Source organism: Callorhinus ursinus, unplaced genomic scaffold (genome assembly GCF_003265705.2).
Source record: "Callorhinus ursinus isolate GAN/ISIS: 27379988/994484 unplaced genomic scaffold, GSC_fseal_2.0 scaffold7, whole genome shotgun sequence".
Classification (NCBI taxonomy): domain Eukaryota; kingdom Metazoa; phylum Chordata; class Mammalia; order Carnivora; family Otariidae; genus Callorhinus; species Callorhinus ursinus.
Window position 1 is genome coordinate 4,265,471 of NW_027397069.1, and position 23,467 is coordinate 4,288,937.

Below are 23,467 nucleotides of genomic sequence, written 5' to 3' on the forward strand. Positions count from 1 at the left end.
CCAAAAGACACATAACGCAAATAATAGTAGTTACCTAAGGAGGAGGAGAATTGGGAGCTAGACAAAAAGGAGACAAAAATGAAATTAGACTTTGCACTGTTTAATTTTTACACTTTTTATTTCTGAATAATGCTAATGGATTACTCAGGCAAAAATTATTTAGTTAAAATCTTAACCATAGAGAACAAACTGATGGTCACCAGAAGGGATGGGTGAGCTAGGTGATGGGGATTACGGAGCATACTTGCAATGAGCACCGGGTGATGTATGGAAGGGTTGAATTACTATATTGTACACCTGAAACTAATAAAACACTGTCTGTTAACTAACTGGAATCTAAATAAAAACTTTAAAATATATATTAATAAATACCATTCAAGTTTCATGTCACTAAAACACCATTAACATTTCAGACAGCTACGCTCAAATATTTAATAATTTTTACACATAACATATTTTCAATGAAATAATCAAATCTGCTATAAAAATTAAATAAAAGCTAATGTTTTATTTTTATGAGTTATGCATAATTATAAAATATAGATTATATAGATATACGCCTAGAAACAGACATGGAAAGGGGCTTGTTTCATTCATTCAAGATGCTCTACAATAAAACCCAAACCAGCTGGAACTCAGAAACTCTTGTGACACAGGGGATTTCTTTGATTTTTGTAAGATGTCATAGGGACAAACACTATAATATCCAGAAACAAGTTTTTCCCCATTCCCTCTAGCTATTCTCGTTAAGTCTTTATGGAGAACACAAAATTTCTACAGAGCTGAACAACCACTGGCAAACATGAGTTAAGTCTCATTCTGAAAAGTTTCTTTTCACTAATAAAATAAATCTTAGAGAGTAAGAAGATGGAAAAACAACTTTGCAACATTTTTTTCCCATGTCTTCACTGCCCAATTGTGCCTTAATGCCCTACATAGCTTTCCCAACCATTTAAAATCTTAGAGACCAATGAAGTGTGGTAATCTGTGATCCAAGCAGCCCCCAGAGTGGTCTGGACCCGCATATTTCCTCTAAGGCTTACCTGAGCCTGCCCTCCGTTCCCTTCTACTTTACTCCTAGGAACCCCCTCGGCTAAGTAAGTGTGGATTCCAAATGCACACCCTTCATGAAGTCCCCACATTGCCACAGGGGGAGCTGGTCCCACAGACAAAATTCCATGCAGTTCGAGAGAGGGAAGCTCTGGCAAAGTGGAAGCTAAGTTTGAGAAGGGAACATAACAGATCAACACCTCAACACCCTGTCTCCCCATCTCATCAACTCCAGGAACCTTTGCCCACCTTCCCTTAACATTGTCATATTCCTTCTTCCATTCCTCACGCTACCAATAACACACCCATCTAGCCCCAACACCAAAGAAACATACATACATACACACCTACCTCTAGTCATCACACTGGCTTTTAGAGAAAGGTCTGAGGATAGCAAATATAAGTAGAATATCTGCCGTTCTTTTGACTTGAGGAACTACGGGACAGAGTTTTGGGCAATCACTGTCACTGGAAAGTAAGGTAGGTGGGGAGACCAGAAATAAAAGAGCCAGAAAAGGGGAGACTCAAATTTTGTGTATACATTTGGCCCAAATCTTAGGCTGATCCCTGAACCATGCATAAAGCAGACCCCAAACAGCACAGCTAAGGCTTAAAATATTGGACAGAGATTTGAAATGTCCTCCAGAGACAAAATCTGCAGTTTTAATCAAACCAAATTCATTGCTGCTAAAATTAAAAACAAACAAACAAATGAACAAACTTAAATCCACTCTCTGGAGGAATATACCAGAATCCCAAATCACCACAACATTTCCAATACCTCGGATACCTCCAAAATTATTGAACTTGTAAGGAACCTGAAAAATATGACACCTTCTCAAGGAAAAAAAAAGATAAGACCAACTCTGAGATGACCCAGGTCTTAAAACTGGCAGATAAGGACTTTAAAGTGGATATTATAACTACGCCTTATGAGATAGATACAATCTTCCAGTAATGAATGAAAAGATAGCAAATCCAAGATAGGAACCAAAACTATTTTAAAAATCTAAATTCCAGAACTAAAAGAAACAATACCTGAAACAAGTAGTTCATTGACTATATTTAAAAGCTATCTTTAAGAGATGCACTTTAGGGCGCCTAGGGTGGCTCAGTCAGTTAAGCGTCTGCCTTCGGCTCAGGTCATGATCCCAGGGTCCTGGGATCGAGCCCCGCATCGGGCTCTCCCCTCGGTGGGGAGCCTGCTTCTCCCTCTCCCTCTGCTGCCTCTGCCTACTTGTGCTCTCTCTCTGTCAAATGAATAATAAAAAAAAAAAAATCTTTAAGAGATGCACTTTACTTTTTTTCAGTTATAAGATTTTTATCAAGAGGAAGATGAATCATGTCTTTTCTTTTTTGAGTGGATTTGACACACAATGGTACATTAGTTTCAGGTACACAACACAGTGATTCAACAATTTTAGATATTATGCTCATCTCAAAAGTAGCTACCATCCATCACTATACAACGCAATTACAGAATCACTGGCTATATTCCCTGTGCTGTACCTTTTATTCCCATAAGGTATTCATTCCATAACTGGAAACTGTTATCTTTCACTCCACTTCACCCATTTTGCCTGTCCCCTCCACCCTCCTCCCCTCTGCCAACCATCAATTTGTTCTCTGTATTTATAGGCCTGATTCTACCTTTTGTTTGTTTATTCATTAGTTTTGGGTTTTAGATTCCACGTACAAGTGAAATCATACGGTATTTTCTCTGTCTCACTTATTTCACTTAGTATGATGCCCTCTAGGTCCATCCATGTTGTGCCAAATGGCAAAATCTCATCGTTTTTTATGGTTGAGTAGGAGACATGGACTCGAAATATAAAAAGATACAAGTTGAAAATAAATGGATGGAAAAGGGTATACCATGCAAACACCAGTCAAAAGAAAGGTGGAGTAGCTAGATTAATATCTAAGTCACTTTCAGAATAAGAAATATTACCAGGAATAATGAGGGACATTTCATAACGATAGAAAAGTCAATGCAACAAGAGGAAATAAAAATCATAATTGTGTGTGCACTTAATAATAGAGTTTCAAATTGCACAGAAGCAAAAATCAACAGGATTAAATGCAGAAAAGACGACAATCACAGCTGATTTTTAACACCCCATTTTCAGCAATTGATAGAGCAAGACAAAAATTAAGTAGTAACATAGAAGATGTGAACAACACTCTCAAACACTTTGACCCAATAAATATTTATAGAACACTACGACCAACAACTACAGAAGGGGCAGGCATTCTTTTCAAATGCACATGGTACATTCACCAACATGGACAGTATGTTGGGTCATAAAACTAGTCTCAACCCATCCTAAAAGATGGAGATCATATGTCCTCTGTCCACCATGGAATCAAATTCGAAATCAACATTTAGCAAAAGCCTCAAAATATTTGGAAATTAAGCAGCACAGTTCTAAACAGTAATGCATATATCAAAGAAGAAATCACAAGGGAAATTAGAAAATACTTCACATTAAAGGACAATGAAAATAAAGTGTATCAACAGTCATAGGCTGTGGCTAAAACAGTACTCACAGAGCAATTTAAAGCACTAAATGCTATAGGAGAAAAGTCTCGAATCAAAAAGCTGAAGAACAAAGTAAACCCAAAGTAAGTAGAAGGAAGAAAAAAATAAGCACAAATCAGTAGAATAGCAAACAAACAATCGAGAAAATTAACAAAGCTAAATGCTGGTTATTTGAAAAGATGAACAAAATTGATAAAGCCCTAGCCAGGAAAAAAAGAGAACATCCATGACCAGTATCAAGAATGAAAGAGGAATTATTACTAAAGACCCTGTAGGTATTAGAGGGATAAAGAGAACTATTAGAAATAAATTTATGCCAACAAAACCAACAACTTAGATAAAATGGACAAACTAAAACTTGACAGAATTAATGGGAATCAAGACAACTCGATAATCACCGTTAGAGATTTTTTTAAGATTTTGTTTATTTATTTGACAGAAAGAGACACAGCGAGAGAGGGAACACAAGCGGGGGGAGTGGGAGAGGGAGAGGCAGGCTTCCCGCGGAGCGGGGAGCCCGATGCGGGGCTCGATCCCAGGACCCCGGAATCCTGACCGGAGCGAAGGCAGACGCTTAACGATTGAGCCACCCAGGCGCCCCCTACTGCTACAGATTTTTAACACCCCTCTGAAAACCCCTCAGAAAACAGGAGCGATCACTTCCCAACTTGTCTTAGGAGACCTGCATAGCCCTAATGCCAACACCTGAAAAAGATATTATGAAAAAATTATAGGCCAATCACCCATAAAAAATAGACACAAAGTGAAACCCTCCAACACACCGAGAATTACGAATTTACATAATATTCTGTGAAACAAGTTGATCTGGCAGATGAACAAGTAAGGAGGTTTTACAAAATGGTCAAAGAAGCCTAGAACAAATCCCAGTTCTACCTCTTACTAGCTATCAACTTTCCACAAGCAACTTATCCCCTCTGAGCCTCAATTTCTTTACCTATAAAATGAGGATAAGTGTACCTACCACAAAAAAATCCTTTATTACTGTGAGTCCAAAAGAAAGAAATGAAAAGCTGTAGTTTCTGATGCAGGGCCACCACACTGCAATTTCCAAAACTGTATGGGACCCTAGGTGAACAGCACCCTCTTAAATTGTGCAGGACACAACCTACTCAGTGGTACCTGGAGACCCTGTTGGGTGCTCTAAAATTTTAACAAGAGAAAGCCACAATGTTATATGGTAGAAAACTAAGCATTTAATTGGGAAAGATGAATTCATGTCTCTGCAAAACTACAAAATAGTGGTATGTTATTCCAGTGAACCTCATGAACCATTTCTAAGCTACCACATACTTATCTGCAATACCTGTATTTTACAGCATTCTTAGATTTTTCAAAGCTCTCAAAATGTACAGGTTATGTGTGAAGTTTCCAGTGGTAACCCATTAATGAACTAAATGTCCTCTGCCCAAAGTTATATTTTAACTACAATGACAGACAACACCACAGCAATGTTCCTTGTTCAGCGTTATAAAAGGAAACCATGTTTAATGGCAAGCTTAAACAAGATATATTGTTTTCTGATTATTTTCACATGTGAAATTCAAGCCTCCTTCCTTACCTGATTTGTGTTTCATATTTGTGGTCACCCCATCAAATTCAGATTTATCGATTTCCCATGCAAGAGGTAGCTTGCCCAGGCTATTGGATAAGTTTTCCAAGCTATTTTCTTCATTGTAGATGATTTCTGATGTACTCGTTGGGATGCCAATGTATCTTGATGGATTATTTCCAGCAGATAGAGAGGTACTATCAGAGAGGCAAGAAGAGTGGGCTGAATTTGGAGTTTTATAGATTGAGGTTGCCTGGTTGAGAAAGGCATAGTCTGAACAGATGGCATAAATTTTCTCCCGAGTGTGGGTCACTGGACAGCTCCACGGATAATGACCATCTCCTTTGGGACCCAAGGGTGCCCCTGAAGCACGAGGGCAGAAAGACTGGACAGCACCTTGTAGATTCTCTTCAGGAGACGTTCTCTCGGATTTGTGCTCACCATTTCCAGAATCATTTGCCCTTTCTGCTTCTGCAATGTTAGGCATTGAATGCAACTAGGAAAGTTCTGTTACGAAGGAGAAGTTGCAACTCTTTCTATGACTTGAAAACCAACTGTGACGATTGTTTACAGCATTCTACAGAAATTTGAGAGCTGCAAGATGGGCTCCTAAGAAAAGAAGGAGGAGAAAGAAACATCAACAATCCACTAGACACTACAAAAGCACTAAGAAAAGGAATCAAGTATTTCACATGCCTTCATTCAATAAATATTTATTTTACAACTACTATACACTTACAGCCACAATCACTGGCCATGTGTCTTATTAAAAAATTATTTTACAATAATGCTTTATAATAACATAAAAGAACTCAATAAAAAATGGGCAAAATATCTGAATAGTCACTTCTCCAAAGACAGTGCAGAAACGGCCAATAAACACATGAAAAGATGTCAGTATCATTAGTCATCATGGAAATGCAAATCAAAACCACAAGATACTATGTCACACCCAGCAGGATGGCTCTAATCAAAAATATAGATAATAAAAAGGATTGTTGAGGACCTGGAGAAACTGGAACCCTCATACCCTTCTGATGGAAATGCAAAATGGTCCAGTCACCTTGGAAAACAGTTCCTCAAACATTTAGAGTTACCATATGAGCAAGCAATTTCACTCTTAAGTATACATCTAAGAGGAAGGAAGACATACATCCACACAAATGTTCATAGCAGCATTATTTCTGATAGCCAAAAAGGAGAGACAACCCAAAGGTCCATCAATTGCTGAATGGATAAATAAAATGTAGTATATTCATGCAATGGGATATTTTTGGGGCAATAAAAATAAATGAAGCTCTGACCCATGCTACAACATGGATGAGCCTTGAAAGCATTATGCTAAATGAATGAAGCACGTCATGAAAGAGCCTAATAGTGTATGATTCCATTTATATGAAATGTAAAATAGGCAAGTCTCTAGTGACAGAAATTAGATTAGTGGGTTACCTAGGGCTGGGAGGGAGGAGGAGGTTGGGGATGATGGGGTTTCTTTTTGGAGTAATGAAAATATTCTATAATTGAGATAATGAACACACAACTTTGTGAATACAAAGCTATTGCATTAGACATTTTAAACAGGGGCATTGTATGGTGTGTGAATTTCATCTCAATAAAGCTGTGCATTCATCACCACAATCAATTATAGTTAGTAGTCACTAACTTCTGATCAGTCTCAGGAAAAACCAATTTTCAAATCTACACCAATCCCTTTGGGGAAGAAACAGAGAACAGTTCAAAAAGCAACCAAGTGCATTTGAGGAAGCTGAAGATTTATATAAAAGCAAGACCTTGATAAGTCAGACCATTACAGGTGGTAGAGGAGTACTCGATGCAGGTGCCAGGCTGAGTGTGCCCACTTCCAGGGCTCTAGCAATGTGGCTCAAGAGACACAACCCACCCCGGGTGACCGTTTTGATGTTTACTATTTAAAAATCTCTGCCCATTCACTTATTTAAAAAACTAGAAATGAGAGTAATTTTCATAAGTTACAGAAAAATGATTATATAAAACCCATCATACAAATACTGAGTGACAAAAACCTCTAAGGCAATAAGAAATAACAGAAGAATGGTCACGCTAAGTCTGTGAGGAGAAACCAATAAAGGTAATGTCTGTCCTTCACGTAATTTAAGGCAACAGAGCTCATTACAAGGAGGACTCCACATAACCTAGAAAAGATTCCATTTTCTTTATTTTTAAGGAATGCTTTCCCTCTATTCAAATCTTCAGATCGTGATTTTTTTTTTTTTTTTTTTTTTTTTTAGTAATTGGTGCAGAGTTTATAGCTCTTTGCAAGAAGGTCAGTTTGGCTGGAGCTTCACCACCAAAGATGGAAACCCCAACAGTATCTTTTGGAAACTTTTTTCAAGAAATCCTAGGAGAACTTAGAGCGGATCTCTAGACAGGAAGCTTTTATGCCTTCTCTTTCTTCCTCATCTCCTGGCATCCTGGTCATGTTGGAGGAAGATGCAAAGAGAAGGTCGGTGCCTGATGTCACACAGACTAAACTGGGGTTTTCTGAGGAGTTGGTTTCTCTGATTCTTAGCAGATGAACTGACAGAGCATTTTCTACTGATCCATTACCCTCACGCCTTTCTCGAAGAGCCGGCGTGGTGGGCAGAGGTAGGTATTATTTGTGGTATTGGGGAACCGGAGGGTATTATGCTAAGCGAAATAAGTCAATCAGAGAAAGACAAGTATCATATGATCTCACTGATAGGAGGAATTCTTAATCTCAGCAAACAAACTGAGGGTTGCTGGAGTGGTGGGGGATGGGAGGGATGGGGTGGCTGGGTGATAGACATTGGGGAGGGTATGTGCTATGGTGAGCGCTGTGAATTGTGTAAGACTGATGAATCACAGACCTGTACCTCTGAAAGAAATAATACATTATATGTTTTAAAAAAAGAAGAAGATAGCAGGAAGGGAAAAATGAAGGGGGGCAATCAGAGGGGGAGACGAACCATGAGAGACTATGGACTCTGAGAAACAAACTGAGGGTTCTAGAGGGGAGGGGGGTGGGGGGATGGGTTAGCCTGGTGATGGGTATTAAGGAGGGCACGTTCTGCGTGGAGCACTGGGTGTTATGCACAAACAATGAATCATGGAACATTGCATCAAAGACTAATGATGTAATGTATGGTGATTAACATAATAAAATAAAATTAATAAAAAATAATGGTCACTAAACAAGAATGATCTCTTTGGTTGTACTTCTACCAAAAAAAAAAAAAATGAAGATCATCAACATAAGGACATATTGTATATTGATTGTCAATAAAAGCCAACAGTGGTCTGAAAACTTTCTCATCTGAACCATTGTTTATGGAAATTTCTCTGAAAAACTGTGTGATATTTCTAGATTTTTACCATAGAAGTAAAACAAATGACAGAAAAATACTGCAAAGTACCAAGATTACACAGAAAGTGAAAATTATCCAAATTCCATGACCCAAACACTGTCGGAGTTTCTTTTCTTTCCCTGTTCTCCGTCACATCCACATCTGTCCTCCCCGTGTCAGTGGGGGCCCTTGAGGCTAAGGGTGCTTGTTACTATCATGTCCCCAGGCTTTCCTACAAGTGAACTGAGCACAAGTTATTACTGATGACAGAATCATTAGAGACAGCAAATGCTGTATTATGTTGTAATTATAGCCTGAGGAAATACTGAGACACAGAGGGGCACTTTGTCCCTCCACTAAATAGCCTGCAGCCCCACCATTTTGTCCTATCTTGTATCTCCTTTTGTTCCTAGTTTTGTTCCATTCCCAGTTCCATCCCCACTCCTAGCCCTGGCACCACCGCCACCATCCCCAGCCCCTGCCTGGGTTGACATTTCTAATCCGGCCTGTGCGGAGGTATTAGGAAATAAATCTTGGACACATATATGATCTTATAACTCCCCTTCCTAAAACCTTCTGCTCTTAGAAAGAAGCCACTCCTTGTCTGGCCCCATGATCTATTTCTTTAACTCTACCTCCTTCCTCTTCCCCCTTCCTCCTTCCAACTTTCCATTCTCTGGATGTGGTCTCCTCCTACTGACCTCCCCGTCTTCAGTTAATTCCCATTTGTACTGCACATATCCTTCAATGTCACTTTCAGGGAATTCTTTCTTTGCTCCCCCAACTAGGCTTGGTCACCCTGTACGAACTCAGTATCTTTCTTTCACAAGGCTTGCCAGGGTTATCCTTAGGGATGGGCATTTGTGAAAGTCTCATCAACAAATAGTTATGTTTAAGTGCCTACATCATTCCGGGCATTATTTTAAGCTCCAGATTAGGAGCCTAGATTCCAGGGGGCTTTACTAGGAGAGGCCTTAGGAATCAGGAGCTGGACTTTTAGCCAAGAGGCCTCTTTTTCTCCTCCGTGGTTCTCATCTGTGAGATCTGAGTTTCCAGAGAGGTGATGCTCTGTTAAGATTTTACAAGGAATGATTGCATAAGGCTCAATTTAATGATGTATTCTTAGGATCACGGCACAAGCCACTGAACAAAATTTTATAAAATGCGCCGCTAGAGTAACGATTTCTAAAAGTCACTAAAATGAACTGTTCTGTAAAATCAACGTTCCATTTTTAAGGTCAATATTTATCGCCTAGGCTACATTCTTTTCGCGTTGTATTTTCAATCCGTATTTTTTAAATATTCAAGTTTGCTTAGGGAACGACGATCTTCAGAAGGGTCTTCAGCAAAGCCTCCCCCAAAGGACAACTGTTATGGTCTATTATATGCTGTGTGGAAGGCCACGGAGACGCAGGAGCCCGAAAGTGACTTACTGATGGTGAAATATGCGCCCCGGGGCCGGGCCAGAGGCGCTAAGCCCCAGCAGGTCAGGTCCCGGTCCTACCCCCGGGTGCCAGCCCCACGCGCTCCGGGCTCCCTGCGGGGTCGGCCCCGAGCCCCTCCCCCGGCTGAGGCCGCCGGCCTACGAAGGATACCGGGTCCTCCCGCGCGCCGCAGCAGCGTCCCACCCAGGCTCCGAGGCAGGCGAACGGAGCTCCCGCCGCGCTACTCCGCGAAGCCCGCGGCGCCGCCGGGCTCAGAAGCCGCCGGGACCCAGGCGACGGTCTCGCAGGCCTGTCCCCGCCGCGCCGAGCCGATGTGTGCGGAGGCGGCGCCGGCCGACAGGAGGAGCGAGGCCGCGCTCTCTGCCTGCGCTTCTCCGGCGGCCTCCCAGACCCACGAGCGCTCCCCCGGGCCGGGCGTCCCCTAGTCCCCGTCCCCGCAGCGAGGCCTCCGGGCCCCTCCGTCCGCCTCCCTCCGCGGCCGGAAGCCAGAGTTCGCCGCTAGAGGGAGCGGGCGGAGGCCGGTGGAGTGAGCGCCTCCAACCAGCCTGGGGCCGGGGGAGGCTCCCGGCGCCCGAGGCTCCAGGGCCGCTGGGACGCGGGCAGTCTACTAACCCCCCCGCCAAGGGGGAGCAGCCGATTCGCGCTTTGAATGCACCAGTTGATATCAATACTCAAGACATCAAGACAAAAAAAAAAAAAAGGAAAACAGAAAAGCCCCGCCTGGGCCTCCACCCAGGACAGCTTTGGCCCGCGGAGCCACCCGGCCCGTCTGGGTTTTCGGGGCAGCTGGCAAGGGTCCAGAGAGGGAAGAGGGAGGGAGAGCAGGGGGCTCTGGGTCCGATTCCGGAGCTGACCGTGACCCCTCCTGGTGACCGCCTGGCCGCACAGCCGGCATACGCGGAAGAAGGGACGACCACCGCACACTCCCGGCCAGGCCCGGCCTTGCGTGGCGTGGAGACCCGCGCCGGGCAGGAGCCACCGGTATCCACGCGGGCATCTCCAAGTCAGGCTTTGTTCCCGAGAGCACTCGTCCCTTGTCTCCCTAACACTTCCCCCATCTTGCTGCCCAGCTCTTCACCCCACTTTTTCCCGGAGGAGGACGGGCACGGATGCAGCGGCCTCCCCTCGGACGGCCCCGGGGCTCCCGAGAGGCCGTGGCCCCTGGCCACCCAGGCAGCATAGGCGGCGTCCAGAGCCGGCGGGCGGCAGCTGGCCGGGCCCGCGGCGCTCGCGTGCCAGGCAGAGGGCCCCGCGCGCTGGGCGCACAGAAGCGGGCCGCCACCTTCGCCCAGCCCACAGCCCCGGATACCTCTGGCCTGACCGGCGGGGTCGAGTCGCTGCGGCCGCCGCAGAGCGGGCGCCGGACTCGGATCACAGCTTCCCGCGCGCGGCCCGCGACGCGCCTCCGGTTACCCTGGGGCTGGCGTCTCTCGTCCCATCGGAGCGCGTGGGGACAGCTCCCTGGACGGCTGTGTCCGGCGACCGGTTGCCGGATATCATTGACAACACCTTCCTTTCATCGTTTTATAGCTGCCCTCTGCACGTGCGGAGGATATGGTGACAATTTTTTAAAAATCTTAGTTGTGTCCCCGCACGCCACTCTATTGGGCATCTAGTTTATAACTGTTCCCTGAAAGCGGTGACCGCAAAGTAAATAAATGAGTGAGAGGTGGTAAAACCTGGCAAGATTTCCGCTAGTCCTGTCGCGAACTACAAGTCCCAGGAAGCCTTTGAGCACGGACGCCACTGAGCCATCCACTTGGAGAAGGCCTTACTCAGCCCAGCCGACACGCAGGCCAATCCCCTCGCCCTGCACCTTGGGCTGGAACCTGAGACCGATTCGCCCCCAATGATGCTCCAGTTGCAGGAGCAACACAAATTTGTTTATCTTTGTCCTACGAAAGAGGAGTAGCGTGGTTCCTGCTCGTTTGAGCAAAACGACTGGCATCCGTCAGCTGGACAAGCCAGCGCTCCGCCTGTGATTTTTCTGGGGGAAAAGTGGAGACCCGCGCGCCTGCCCTGCACAGCAAGGGACACCTTTTGGAGTCGTGTTTGCTGCTGTGATCGGCCAACGTGCCCCTGCCCAAGGCACGGCTGGTCCCGATCACCTCTTACACTTCATTTATCCGTGGATCATTTGAGAGTCGGTCTTGTAAATGTTTAGCATTTTGCTGCTTTACTGCTTCTTTTGGGGGACAGTGCCGGCACTCGCCGAGACCGGCAGAGACAGGCGACTGAGTCCAGAGAAGAGCGAAGTATGGGGACCCGGGCTGAAGGCAGCCGTCGTCCTTCCCGCACGCTATTTCTACATTCAGGCGGTGGATACATCAGGAAATAAGTAAGTCGAGAAACGGCTCCCTAACTCTTTTGGAATGCAGTTAAAATGTACTGTTTCTCCCGCCCAAGATCCCGTTTTTCCACAGCAGTTTAAATTTCACGATATTTGGATGCTATCCACATCTGGTTATAACAGTCTTCCCCGTCGCAATCAATTTTATTCTCTGTAGTTTTAGAAGTAATTCCGGATTAGCTCTTCTCCTGGCTGTTTTGATAGGAACTCACACAGGACTGGAGAGACAAAGCCCCTGGACTTTGCTAGAAGTACCTTTTCCACCTACTTTGGCATAAGCTGTTGTAAGGAATGTAAACCCAGTTGTTAAAAACTTGGTTGGTTCATCTTTCTCTGGTGCTGCCTTCTGTTTTCAGGGAGACATCTGCAGGTAAGCATGTTTTGAAACTCAGAAAGAAAAATGAAGCACTCTTTGAAACTTTAAAGTTACAGAAACTTATCAGAAAGTATCTGATACAGAATTTGATACAGTATTTGATACAGAAAGTATCAAAGTGTGAATCTCCTACCATTTGTAAGGAACATTATTTCATTCCACTGAATTCCAGCAATTAAAATGATAACTCAAAGCTTAGTTTTAGAATTCACATACTCCCGAAGTGATTGTCTTTTTTTATTGGTGGATGCTGACTGTGTATATTTTGTAGGAAAAAAAAAAATCTTGGGTATTTTAAGAAAAACTACCAAGAAGTTTTCCAAAGCAGAAGGAGAAAAAAGTTATCAGTTTTGTCACGTGGTTATAACAATTGGGGGAACTAAATACCATCTTAAAAATCTTCATAGCGAGAGCACTCACATTAAAAAAAAAATTTTTTTTATACAGTGTCACTTAGATGATACACAACCTACTGGCTTTTGCCCGTGGCTGAACATGATTTATAATACTGCTCTTTTAAAGAATCATTGAGAGAGACTTTTCAAAAGGTCATTATCTTTAGAGGCAAATTACCAGGTGCATGAAATAGATTGATAAGAATATTTTTATATATAGAATGCGTAAGTGGGTCCTATGTTTACATAAATATGTAGTCTTTATATATTCCTTTGTAATTTTCTAATGAAATGTTTATGTTATTGTGGACATTTGTCATCCTCTGCTTTTTTTTTTTTTAAATCTCTGATCCATCACATTCATTCTGATACTACAAGCATATGAGAGAAGCAGCAAGCATATATGTTAGGGAGAGAGTATGGAAGAAAACAGTAAGGCTAATAGACAAGAGCATAATCTTTGTGCATTTGTGCCTTGAAATAATCTTTATGTCTTGTTGTTCTTCCCATGACAGATTCACATCTTCTCCAGGTGAAAAGGTGTTCCAAATTAAAATCTCGGCACCGGAAGAGCAGTTCACTAGAGTCGGAGTCCAGGTTTTAGACCGAAAGGATGGGTCCTTCATAGTAAGATACAGAATGTATGCAAGCTACAAAAATCTGAAGATAGAAGTTAAATTCCAAGGTCAACATGTTGCCAAATCTCCATATATTTTAAAAGGTAATTTGTAACATAATTTAAAAAAAAACAACAGTATTTATGAAGCCATGTAATGGATATTTCTTAGCTGTTTTGAATGCTGAGTGAAATTATTACTGTGATATTTTGTTACTTGTGTGTAATTAGGGCCGGTTTACCATGAAAACTGTGACTGTCCTTTGGAAGATAGTGCAGCCTGGTTACAGGAGATGAACTGCCCAGGAACCATTACTCAGATTCAGAGAGATCTGGCACATTTCCCTGCTGTTGATCCAGAAAAGATTGCAGAAGAAATCCCAAAAAGATTTGGACAAAGACAAAGCTTATGTCATTATACCTTGAAGGATAACAAGGTATGATTTGTGATTAAGGTTTGCTTGTTTGCCTTGGTGATTTTTTATTTGTTTTGACCATTTGGCAGTAAGTAGCTACAGAGTTTTATTAAAAATCATTCTGTGGAATGCTTGGCTGGCTCAGTTGGTGGAGCCTGCGACTCTTGATCTCAGGGTGTGGGTTCAAGCCCCAGGTTGGGTGTGGGGATTACTTAAAAATAAAATCTTAAAAAAAAAAATCATTCTGAGGATCATTGTGATAAGCTTTACCTCAATGAAATCTGCCAGTACTTTTAGATTAACATAATAAACACAATGGAAATAAGGGTGATGGGAAATAAACCATTTCTAGGTTAACTTAATAAATGTTCAATTCTCTTAGGTTTATATCAAGACTCATGGTGAACATGTAGGTTTTCGAATTTTCATGGATGCCATACTACTTTCTTTGACTAGAAAAGTAAGTATTTTCTCTTAGGTATAATAGACAGTTTCAGCCCAGGTTTTACTATATAATTTAAAAAAAAATAACAGCATCAGTGGTGTTCTATTCTGGAACCTTATTATAATACTATTCTGAGGCTCTATGTCACATAGGGTACCTGTATGAATTTCCTAGGGTTGCTGTCACAAAGTACTGCAAACTTGGTCGCATAAAACCGCAGAAATGTTTGTTCTCTCCTAGTTCTGGAGGCTACAAGTCTGAGAGCAAGGTGTCAGCAGGCCCCCCTCCCCCCCCCCGAGATATAGGGGAGAACCCTTTCTTCCTCTCCCTGCTTCTGGTGCCCGGCTGGCCATCTTGGGGCTCCTTGGCTTGCAGCCACCTCACTCCAGCCTCTGCCCCTTACCACCCGCTTCCCCCGTGTGTCTGTCTCTCTCTTCTCTTCTGGTAAGGACACTAATCATATCGGATCAGGGCCCGCCCTACTCCAGTAGGACCTCAGCTTAGCTAATTGTATCTGCAACAACCCTAGTTCCAAATAAAGGTCACATTCTGAGATGCTGGGGTTTTAGACTTCAGCTTATCTTTTGGGGGGACAAACCCCCAATGCCCACAGCAATACCTTATAAGGGAAAATGTCTTAGAATAAAATTGTTTTAGTACTAAACCTACTTTGAGCCCAGAGAAGGCTTACTGTATGCTGAATCCTGTTTCTTGGTATAAAGTGCTTTTCGTGAGGTTCTAGTGGAGACCCTCACAGTGATAGTAAACTGGCTGATGGGAAAAACTCTACCCACGTTGTTACCGGTTGCTTAATAACAATTTATTGGATAATCTGTGTCTATATCTTGATTGAATTACTCATGGAAAATCACAGTACCTTCTCAAGCTTGCAGAGCACTTACAGTGAGTTTATTCTGAACATAGGCAGCTACAAAGCATCTGTATTCTGTCTCCTTCAGCTAAGACTTCAGGATGCTAGCAAGTTCTCCTTGCTCATCTGTGTCAATCCATGGAAAAATAAAGACTGTTCAGGACTCCAGTTTCTCAAGATACTTTTCAGACTGACCAAAAACCCCAAGCATTTACCTGTGGCTTGATTTAAAAAAAAGAAAAACCAAACAGGTTCTTTGAACACGTTTGTACCGCTTGTCAGTAGAGGCGGTCTAGTTTGGAAATCCTTAGAGCTGGCTTTGGTGTTGGGCTTCCAGAGTTCAGATTCTGGTCCCCCCACTATCTGGGGTGGGGGGTATATTTTTTAAATGGGCACATATGGCTCATTAACCAGGAACTAGGGTTAGAGTCCCAGTGCTTTGTGCTGTAATTGTTTTCCAGTAATTCCCTCTCTCTTTCTGATCATCCTAGAGTCTCTTGGCAGCATTAGAACTGATATTATCTATGTCATTTCATCTCTTTTTGAAGCCAGTCTATTGGCCAATTTGCACATCACAGAAAGGATATCTAGTATGCTTATATATATGACAGTATTCTGAAAAATTACCCACTATCCAAATTGGGGTAATTATCATCACCTGAAGCTTGTAAAGTTGGTATTTCATTTGGTACAATTTCTAAATTTTCTTGTGTTTCCAGAATTTCTAATTTCTAATTTTCTTGTGACCACTGGGTGGTCTGGCTATGCTGCAGGATAGGATATTACGTGAATCCGGCCAAAGTGAAAAGACAGGTAAATGCCACCCAAAGAAGAAACCTGTGAGGGATTCAAGGTTGCTGAGAACAGACAGCACGCATACCAGCCTCAAGGGCTGTAGCGCTTACTTATAACAGAGGAAAGGGAACAAGATCCAGTCCCTTGCTCTGTGGCAGTCCCCCTGGGCATGCAGATCTGCTCACCGCCCCCCGCCCCCATACCCCCCCCACCACGCACTGTTGCTGCAAGCACCTCACTTCTTGCTGCAGTGGAAGCTCCCTGTCCCTCCCTGTGGGGTCTGAAATACGGCAAGCTGGGCAGCCTGAGGGCCGTGGACACCTGCGCTTAAGCAGAACAAGAAGTACATTCGCTCACAAGGAGGTGAGCCCCGCCCAGACTGCGAGGGCTCTATCTCTTGGTAAAGAAGTGTTTCAGACCTGAGACCCGTTCTTATGTGGCCAAGCAGGGGTGGAAAGACTGCATGCACGAAGCTGCCTTTCCCCACACATTGATCCATAGAAGGGATTATCCATTGCCAGTAATGTAGATAAGCTCTTTACCCTCCTTTTCCAGGTGAAGATGCCAGATGTGGAGTTTTTTGTTAACTTGGGAGACTGGCCTTTAGAAAAAAAGAAATCCAGCTCACACATCCATCCAATCTTTTCCTGGTGTGGCTCCACGGATTCCAAGGATATTGTGATGCCTACCTACGACTTGACTGACTCTGTTCTAGAAACCATGGGCCGGTGAGAGACGGGTCTACGATGACCCGGAGCCTTGGTTTTCTTTCCTTGCTGAGTTTTCTTTCTCAGCCACCTTTGCACTGTGATGGTTGGGGAGGAAAATCTGTGGTGCTTTCTGTCTTCCAGAGTAAGTCTGGACATGATGTCTGTGCAAGCTAACACGGGTCCTCCCTGGGAAAGCAAGAACTCCACCGCTATGTGGAGAGGGCGTGACAGCCGCAAAGAGAGGCTGGAGCTGGTTAAGCTCAGCAGGAAACACCCGGAGCTCATAGACGCTGCCTTCACCAACTTCTTCTTCTTTAAACACGATGAAAGCCTATATGGTCCTATTGTGAAACACATTTCATTTTTCGATTTCTTCAAGGTATGACCTCAGTTGTGTCCAATCCTTTTTGTTTTTCCAAATGCCCTCATTTGGGGGAGGGAAACTGAGGCCTATAAACGATAGGGGGTGAGAGAGGTGAACGTCAAGGCATGAGGCCCCAGGGACCACTGTGGCAACGTGGGTGGTACGAAGTACCCAGACCTGACCTTAAATCTGCATCAAGGGAGCTTGGGGCCTGGGGTCAAGGTAAGCACGTTTCAGCTCCAAATCCTTTCTTATTATTAAATGTATGTATGTGATTTTACAAATACTTCTCCCACAGCATTGCAACAGACTAAAGAAGATATAAACCAGGTGTCTCTTATCAGACTTTCTGATGGGGAAATGTCTTGAAACCCATCCCAAATGATTGCCTGGGAATTCTGGGAATTAGGGAGGGCTTTCTGTATCTAAAACCCGCATTGCTCATGTTTCCTGGGGAGGGATCCTTTTTCTAACTCTTTCTTTTAGGCAGTGGGACACTGCCCTGTTCTCCAAACCACTAAGTGGTTTCTAAAGACCCATGTCATGGAAGGAATGGTGGACAAAAGGTAGTCACCTGTCCTCTGTATGTGGAAGGCAAGTGATTAGCAAACTCTATCTGTGCTGTAGATAGCCAGGTTTTCTTTTGATGGGTTACATGGCAGCAGGTAGACCTACACAATGCTGTAAGTTGAATTGTCAGTGTTTCCTCCATCTGCATCTCACAAAGACTTCTGAAAGAAATGGTTATAGAACCAAAGAGAGCTGTCATCAGCCACCCCTCATCAGAGGGTGTTCTGTCATGCCTTTGCTTTATTCCTACCTGTCGAATTTGCTACAACTAAAGACTAATTGATGACCACAGCTCTATGAATATTTTTATTCATAGACGCCCTTGCCCCACAGCTTGTTAATTTCCTCAAAACTTGTGTGTAGCCATCTGATGTAAAAAAAGATGGCTAACATGGCACAGCTGCCATCCTTAGGTGCTCACATGTGATCAATAAAGCAGTAGAGGGATTACAGAGTCATGATAAATCTATCTTCAGACAGCAGTCTTACTATTTTATTGTCTGCTTTAGCATCAGACTCGTGGCCCCTTTGTGAAATTCAGGAGAGCATTGCAATAAGCCTTTAGCTCTAGGTCAGGTGTTCTGTAATAGCATTTACTCCATGGCAGAGGCAGAGGGCAAAATCTGGCCAGTTTGCACCCGACAATGATGAGGCTTCAAGTGTGGAAAGAGGAGAATCAAGAGTGGAGAAAGGCAATTTAATGACGGCTTTTATTTTACCACTGTCTTGCAGCATAAGTATCAAATAAACATCGATGGCACTGTTGCCGCGTATCGCCTGCCGTATCTCCTAGTCGGTGACAGTGTTGTGCTAAAGCAGGACTCCATCTACTATGAACACTTTTACAACGAGCTGCAGCCCTGGAAACATTACATTCCTGTCAAAAGCAACCTGAGTGATCTCCTAGAAAAACTCAAGTGGGCAAAAGATAATGATGAAGAGGTAAGGTCAGTCTCTTCTACCCCAATAGCAGGGGTTCATTTTAAATGTCTTGTCCCTGAAAAGCATTCAGGATGCTCAGATTTAGACCCTTACCTGTAAATGGAACACCACCTCCCCATGGCAGCACATCAGTCCTCCTCGGGGTGAACACAGGTGTCCAGGCTTGGATTCACTGTCCACTCTGCACTTGAAACCAAAAGCTAAATGTTGCCCTTGAGGATGCTTTCTCTTTTGGTCAGGTTGATCGGAGCCCCAAGCACTGCCTCACCTCTGCTAGCAATATGAAAATTAAGATGGCCAGACTGGCAGGAAGGAAAACTAACTGCTGTAGATTAAAAGGCGGGATTGCATGAAGTAAACTGAAGACGAGTTGCTGAGAACTGTTAAGGCAGTGTGTTAAGCCTTGTCTTGAATTTACTTTACAATGTCATTGTCACTCCATTAAATGTGTGCCCTCTCTCTGCAAGAGAGGCTTAATTCTGAAAGGTCCAGTATGATTCCTCAAACTTTCAAGTCTAAAAAAACCTCTGTCTGGGCGCCTGGGTGGCTCAGTCATTAAGCGTCTGCCTTCAGCTCAGGTCATGATCCCAGGGTCTTGGGCTCGGGCCCCGCATCAGACTCCATGCTCAGCGGGAAGCCTGCTTCTCCCTCTCCCACTCCCTCTGCTTGTGTTCCCTCTCTCGCTGTGTCTCTCTCTATCAAATAAATAAATAAAATATTTTAAAAACCTCCCTTTAATCTGAGTGTACCCTCTTAAACATTCCCTTAACCACATAAGACTACCCTCAAAGAAATTCCTCCTGCCATTGTCCCATTATATGTGGACTCTGAAGATCAGTTTGCATATGTCTGCATGGAAAAAAAAAATGTTTCATTAAAGGCTTCTGTTGTCATTGTTCCTATAGGCAAAGAAGATAGCAAAAGCAGGACAGGAATTTGCAAGAAATAATCTCATGGGTGATGACATATTCTGTTACTATTTTAAACTTTTCCAGGTCAGTATTTTCTAAGAGAATAGACATACAATTTGTAATTGGACATGTTAGCAGCAAATAATATTTCACTTCATAATTTCTTAAAGTGTATTAATATAAGGAGATATATATATATATATATACTTATGTGGGCTAAAAACAGGGACCAACATCAAATAGTAATGAAAATAGTACAAAACCAAAGATTAGCTAGAGGAGGATGCTACAACATAATGCGAAAAGTATTTATGTTCACACTCTGTGTTGTGTGGTTAGGAAATTGGCCTCTGATCCTGCAGTTACTGTACGTGGATCTGTATCTTATCTTTGTACAATCTTGCTGCTGCCTTACCAGTTCTTTGTCTAAACAGTGCACAGTATCTTCAGACCTATAATGCTGATCCCATATGAGCTGTGATGTCTCTCGGAAAGTGTTTTCATGGACCTAAGCATTTAGGGATTATAATCAATGTATATCTGATCATTTAAAAGGCTAGTAAACAAGTAATTTGCTAATAATACTACTAGATCTAAATTAGGATTTTTGTTTTAATCTCAGAATTGCAGGTATTGAGCCCCAAATCTTAGACTCTGCTATAGAACAAAGTCGGTCTGTTTCTGGTCTGCACTGGCCCCTCCCCCCTTTTCACCTTCCTAGGGGATGGTGAAGGGATGGAGAGGGTGAAGTGTGTAAACTGAAGGATCAGGGGATTCGCTGTCCAAATTCCTAAAGATCCATGGGGGTTGTGTTCATTCGTTCAGATTGCATTTACTAGAGCATCATCGCCTAGCCCAGAGCAAGCATGTTATAAACGGAGGTGGTGTCTGAGGCTGTGCAGGCCATGGTGGGAATACTCTCTGTTCTCAAATTCCCAGTCTAGGGGAGATCGTGTGCACAGTTATTTTCACTTCAAGGCAGATGGTAGTAAAACCAAAACCCTACAAGTTGTGTAAATAAAGGAGAGAATAGGAAGAGGTCCATTAGCAATTGGCAGCCAGTGTCCAAAGGACAGCCCCCTCTCAGAAGCTCTGGTGTTGGGTGTTTAAGGGGAGTATGAAATATTTTGCTTATCACAACTTGTCACATATGAGTTAAAAGGACCATATTCTAGCAAATTACAGTGTAGTGTATCTAATTTGGTTGGTGAATGTACTTTAAGTTACATAAGGAATGCTTTTGAATTGTTGCTTACACAGGAATATGCCAGTCTGCAAGTGAGTGAGCCCCAAATCCGAGAGGGCATGAAGAGGGTAGACCCACAGGCTGAGGATGACCTCTTTCCTTGCACGTGCCACAGGAAAAAGGTAACCAGAACTGGCCAACGTCAGAGTCAGAACTAGTGCTGTTCCAAGTCCTCATTCGTTCCTTTAGTCATTGAGGCAGACAGCAAGAATTTGAGCTCCTCCAGGGGCCTCCATGCAGTTCAGTCCACCAGAGAGGCGGATGCCATGGACAACCAGGATGAAGAAAGGGCGCTGACATGCAGATAAGAGAGAAGACACAGGAACCCCCCTCCCCGCCCCCCCGCAAAGCCTTTTTTCAACGTGAGAATTCCAATCACGTGGCATTTGAATAGATTTTTACAGTTTGAAAAGTATTTTCACATGCATCATGTGAGATAGGTTTGGCAAAGTTCATTACCTCAATTTAGAGATGAAAAAAATATATGACCGTGATTATTCATGTTATCAGATTATTCATTTAAGAAGCAATCTCTGTTGATACCAGTGCATACTGATTTCATTTATAAAAGGCAGATTCACATAGACTTGTAAGGCTAAAAGGGACCTTAGGGGTCACCCAGTAATGCCTTCATTTTATGGTTAAAAAACTGAGCTTGAAGAAGAATTTAGCTCAGAATCATCTAGCTAGATTATAGAAAAGCTAAGACGAAAAACTAGTCTCCGTCATCAGATTGTGTGTCTGGTTGTGTATAAAGACATGGTGTGGCAGGGGAGGGTTGTTTTGAATGTACTTGTTTTTTGTTTGAATGAACATATATTGTATAAAAATTGTAATATATATCACACATATATACCTATGTATACATATATATTACATATATATATATACATATATAATATACAGGCTTGATATTATTCTAAGCAATAGCCTCATGTCTCTAAATGGACAACAAACTCAAAACTGTGGTATTGTGACCAAAGATGAGAAGGCAGATTTGGCAATTATCATGCCTGTCTCACAAGGAGGTTTAAAAGGAATAAAGTGACCACTCTCCCTAGTGGTGTGATGGAACCAGTTGATATGAGCTCACTGACTGTGACATATTCAGGAATTTTGCACACTGGTTAATTTCCGGGAGCTTGGAATCCACCTGGTGGGAGAGTCACCATGACAACAGCAGGTGCTACAAATCAGAGTTTTGGTTATTTTGTTTTTATTTTGTTCTTTGGGAGTACCGACTTGCCACTAAGTAACTAATCCCCAAGAAGTGGTAATTGATCAGTATTAACTCCTGTCAGTGCTGGAAGTTCATAAAATGAATGAAAGCCATTGAGCAAAGAAAAATTGCCAGAATCACAGGCACCTGGCTGGCTCAGTCTGTAGAGCCTGCGACTCTTGATCCCGGTCATAAGTTTGAGCCCCACGTTGGGTGTAGAGATAACTTAAAAATCTTAAAAAAGGGGCGCCTGGGTGGCTCAGTTGGTTAAGTGACTGCCTTCGGCTCAGGTCATGATCCTGGAGTCCCGGGATCGAGTCCCACATCAGGCTTCCTGCTCACAGCGGGAAGTCTGCTTCTCCCTCTGACCCTCTTCCCTCTCGTGCTTTCTATCTCTCATTCTCTCTCTCTCTCAAATAAATAAATAAAATCTTTAAAAAAAAAATCTTAAAAAAAATTATCCAACTTGAAATGTACCCTCATGAGATTTATGATTGGGTATCATAACACTTGTTGGCTCCAGATGAAACTGGGCAGCTCCGTTCTTCAGTCCCCCCCCCTTTTTTTTTATTTTTCCTCTTTGTCTAAGTGATTTTGAGGAGTGCCAAATCAGTATCTTCCCCTGACTGGTGCACTGAAGGCCTTTGTTAATTTCCTTCTCGTTGTCTGCTCTAGCCCTTCACTGACATGATTCACAGCTCAGACCCTTTATGGGAATACAGACGCTTAGATGTTTGTGTTGGCCATCAGTAATCCCATAAGCCACAATGTGACTTTCTCCAGAGGTGATTCCAAGCATAATCCTAGGCCCTACAAGCCTCCAACTTGCCTTTTTTCCTCCTCCCATCTTTAGGGGAAAATGATTAATAGACTAACGTAAGTTTTCTTGACTCATCTAAGACTTCTTGATGGCACTAAATATTTTGCTTCTTAATTGCAGACCAAAGATGAACTCTGATATGCAAAATACCTTCCCTTCAAATAATGGTGCTCTGAAGACTCTTCTTAACTGAAAAGAAGAATGTTTTTTAAATATTAATTCCATGGACAGTGTAAAATCCACTGTGTGACTGTCTGGATTATGAACATATCTTTCTTCTTATGATGCAGTATTCCCACGACGATCCTTTAAAGCACGGTTTTAAAATTTTATAATAAAACCAATTTTATTTTAAAGGCCTGTGTTGTGCTGATTATTAGCTGTGTTTGGGCCACGGAGCGGCGCGCAGAGCAGGGCTGGGCCCTGGCCTTGGTGTGGCGCATCATGGCAGCCACTACCCACCCGGGCAC

At 43.0% G+C, this 23,467-nt stretch overlaps 2 protein-coding genes across 6 annotated transcripts in view; one reads left to right on the top strand and one right to left on the bottom strand.

Annotated features, from left to right (window-relative positions):
- The window catches only part of BIVM (basic, immunoglobulin-like variable motif containing), a 77,084-nt gene extending 65,460 nt beyond the window's left edge, over positions 1 to 11,624 (bottom strand). The window contains exons 1-2 of one of the 4 annotated variants that reach the window (XM_025874626.2): positions 11,261 to 11,621; positions 5,172 to 5,771 (exon numbers count right to left, since the gene is read on the bottom strand). In XM_025874626.2, the coding sequence (XP_025730411.1) occupies positions 5,172 to 5,649 (478 nt within the window). In that variant the 5' untranslated portion in view covers positions 5,650 to 5,771; positions 11,261 to 11,621. Of the gene's footprint in view, positions 1 to 5,171; positions 5,772 to 9,939; positions 10,104 to 10,167; positions 10,566 to 11,260 lie in introns of those variants that run through there. The other 3 variants (XM_025874625.2, XM_073894322.1, XM_025874624.2) reach the window with 3 other exon arrangements.
- A 29-nt stretch (positions 11,625 to 11,653) lies between these two features.
- POGLUT2 (protein O-glucosyltransferase 2) lies at positions 11,654 to 23,353 on the top strand. Of its 2 annotated transcripts, none has more exons than XM_025875000.2 (10): positions 11,654 to 12,289; positions 13,588 to 13,793; positions 13,920 to 14,125; positions 14,487 to 14,564; positions 16,771 to 16,943; positions 17,067 to 17,304; positions 18,592 to 18,801; positions 19,707 to 19,796; positions 20,973 to 21,080; positions 23,118 to 23,353. In XM_025875000.2, exons 1-10 carry the CDS (start codon positions 12,108 to 12,110, stop codon positions 23,133 to 23,135), a joined length of 1,509 nt encoding a protein of 502 aa, XP_025730785.1. In that variant the 5' UTR covers positions 11,654 to 12,107; the 3' UTR covers positions 23,136 to 23,353. The 2 variants fall into 2 exon arrangements, with proteins under 2 accessions (XP_025730785.1, XP_025730786.1); XM_025875001.2 differs by lacking the exon at positions 11,654 to 12,289 and adding an exon at positions 12,369 to 12,671.
- The last annotated feature ends 114 nt before the right edge of the window (positions 23,354 to 23,467 follow it).

What these genes read in the sequence shown, in the direction of transcription:
- POGLUT2 (XM_025875000.2), top strand. Translation starts at nt 12,108, where the DNA reads ATGTTTAGCATTTTGCTGCTTTACTGCTTCTTTTGGGGGACAGTGCCG. An exon ending in ATCTCCATATATTTTAAAAG is followed by an intron (nt 13,794 to 13,919) that starts GTAATTTGTAAC and finishes GTGTGTAATTAG; the next exon opens with GGCCGGTTTACCATGAAAAC. An exon ending in TACTTTCTTTGACTAGAAAA is followed by an intron (nt 14,565 to 16,770) that starts GTAAGTATTTTC and finishes CTCCTTTTCCAG; the next exon opens with GTGAAGATGCCAGATGTGGA.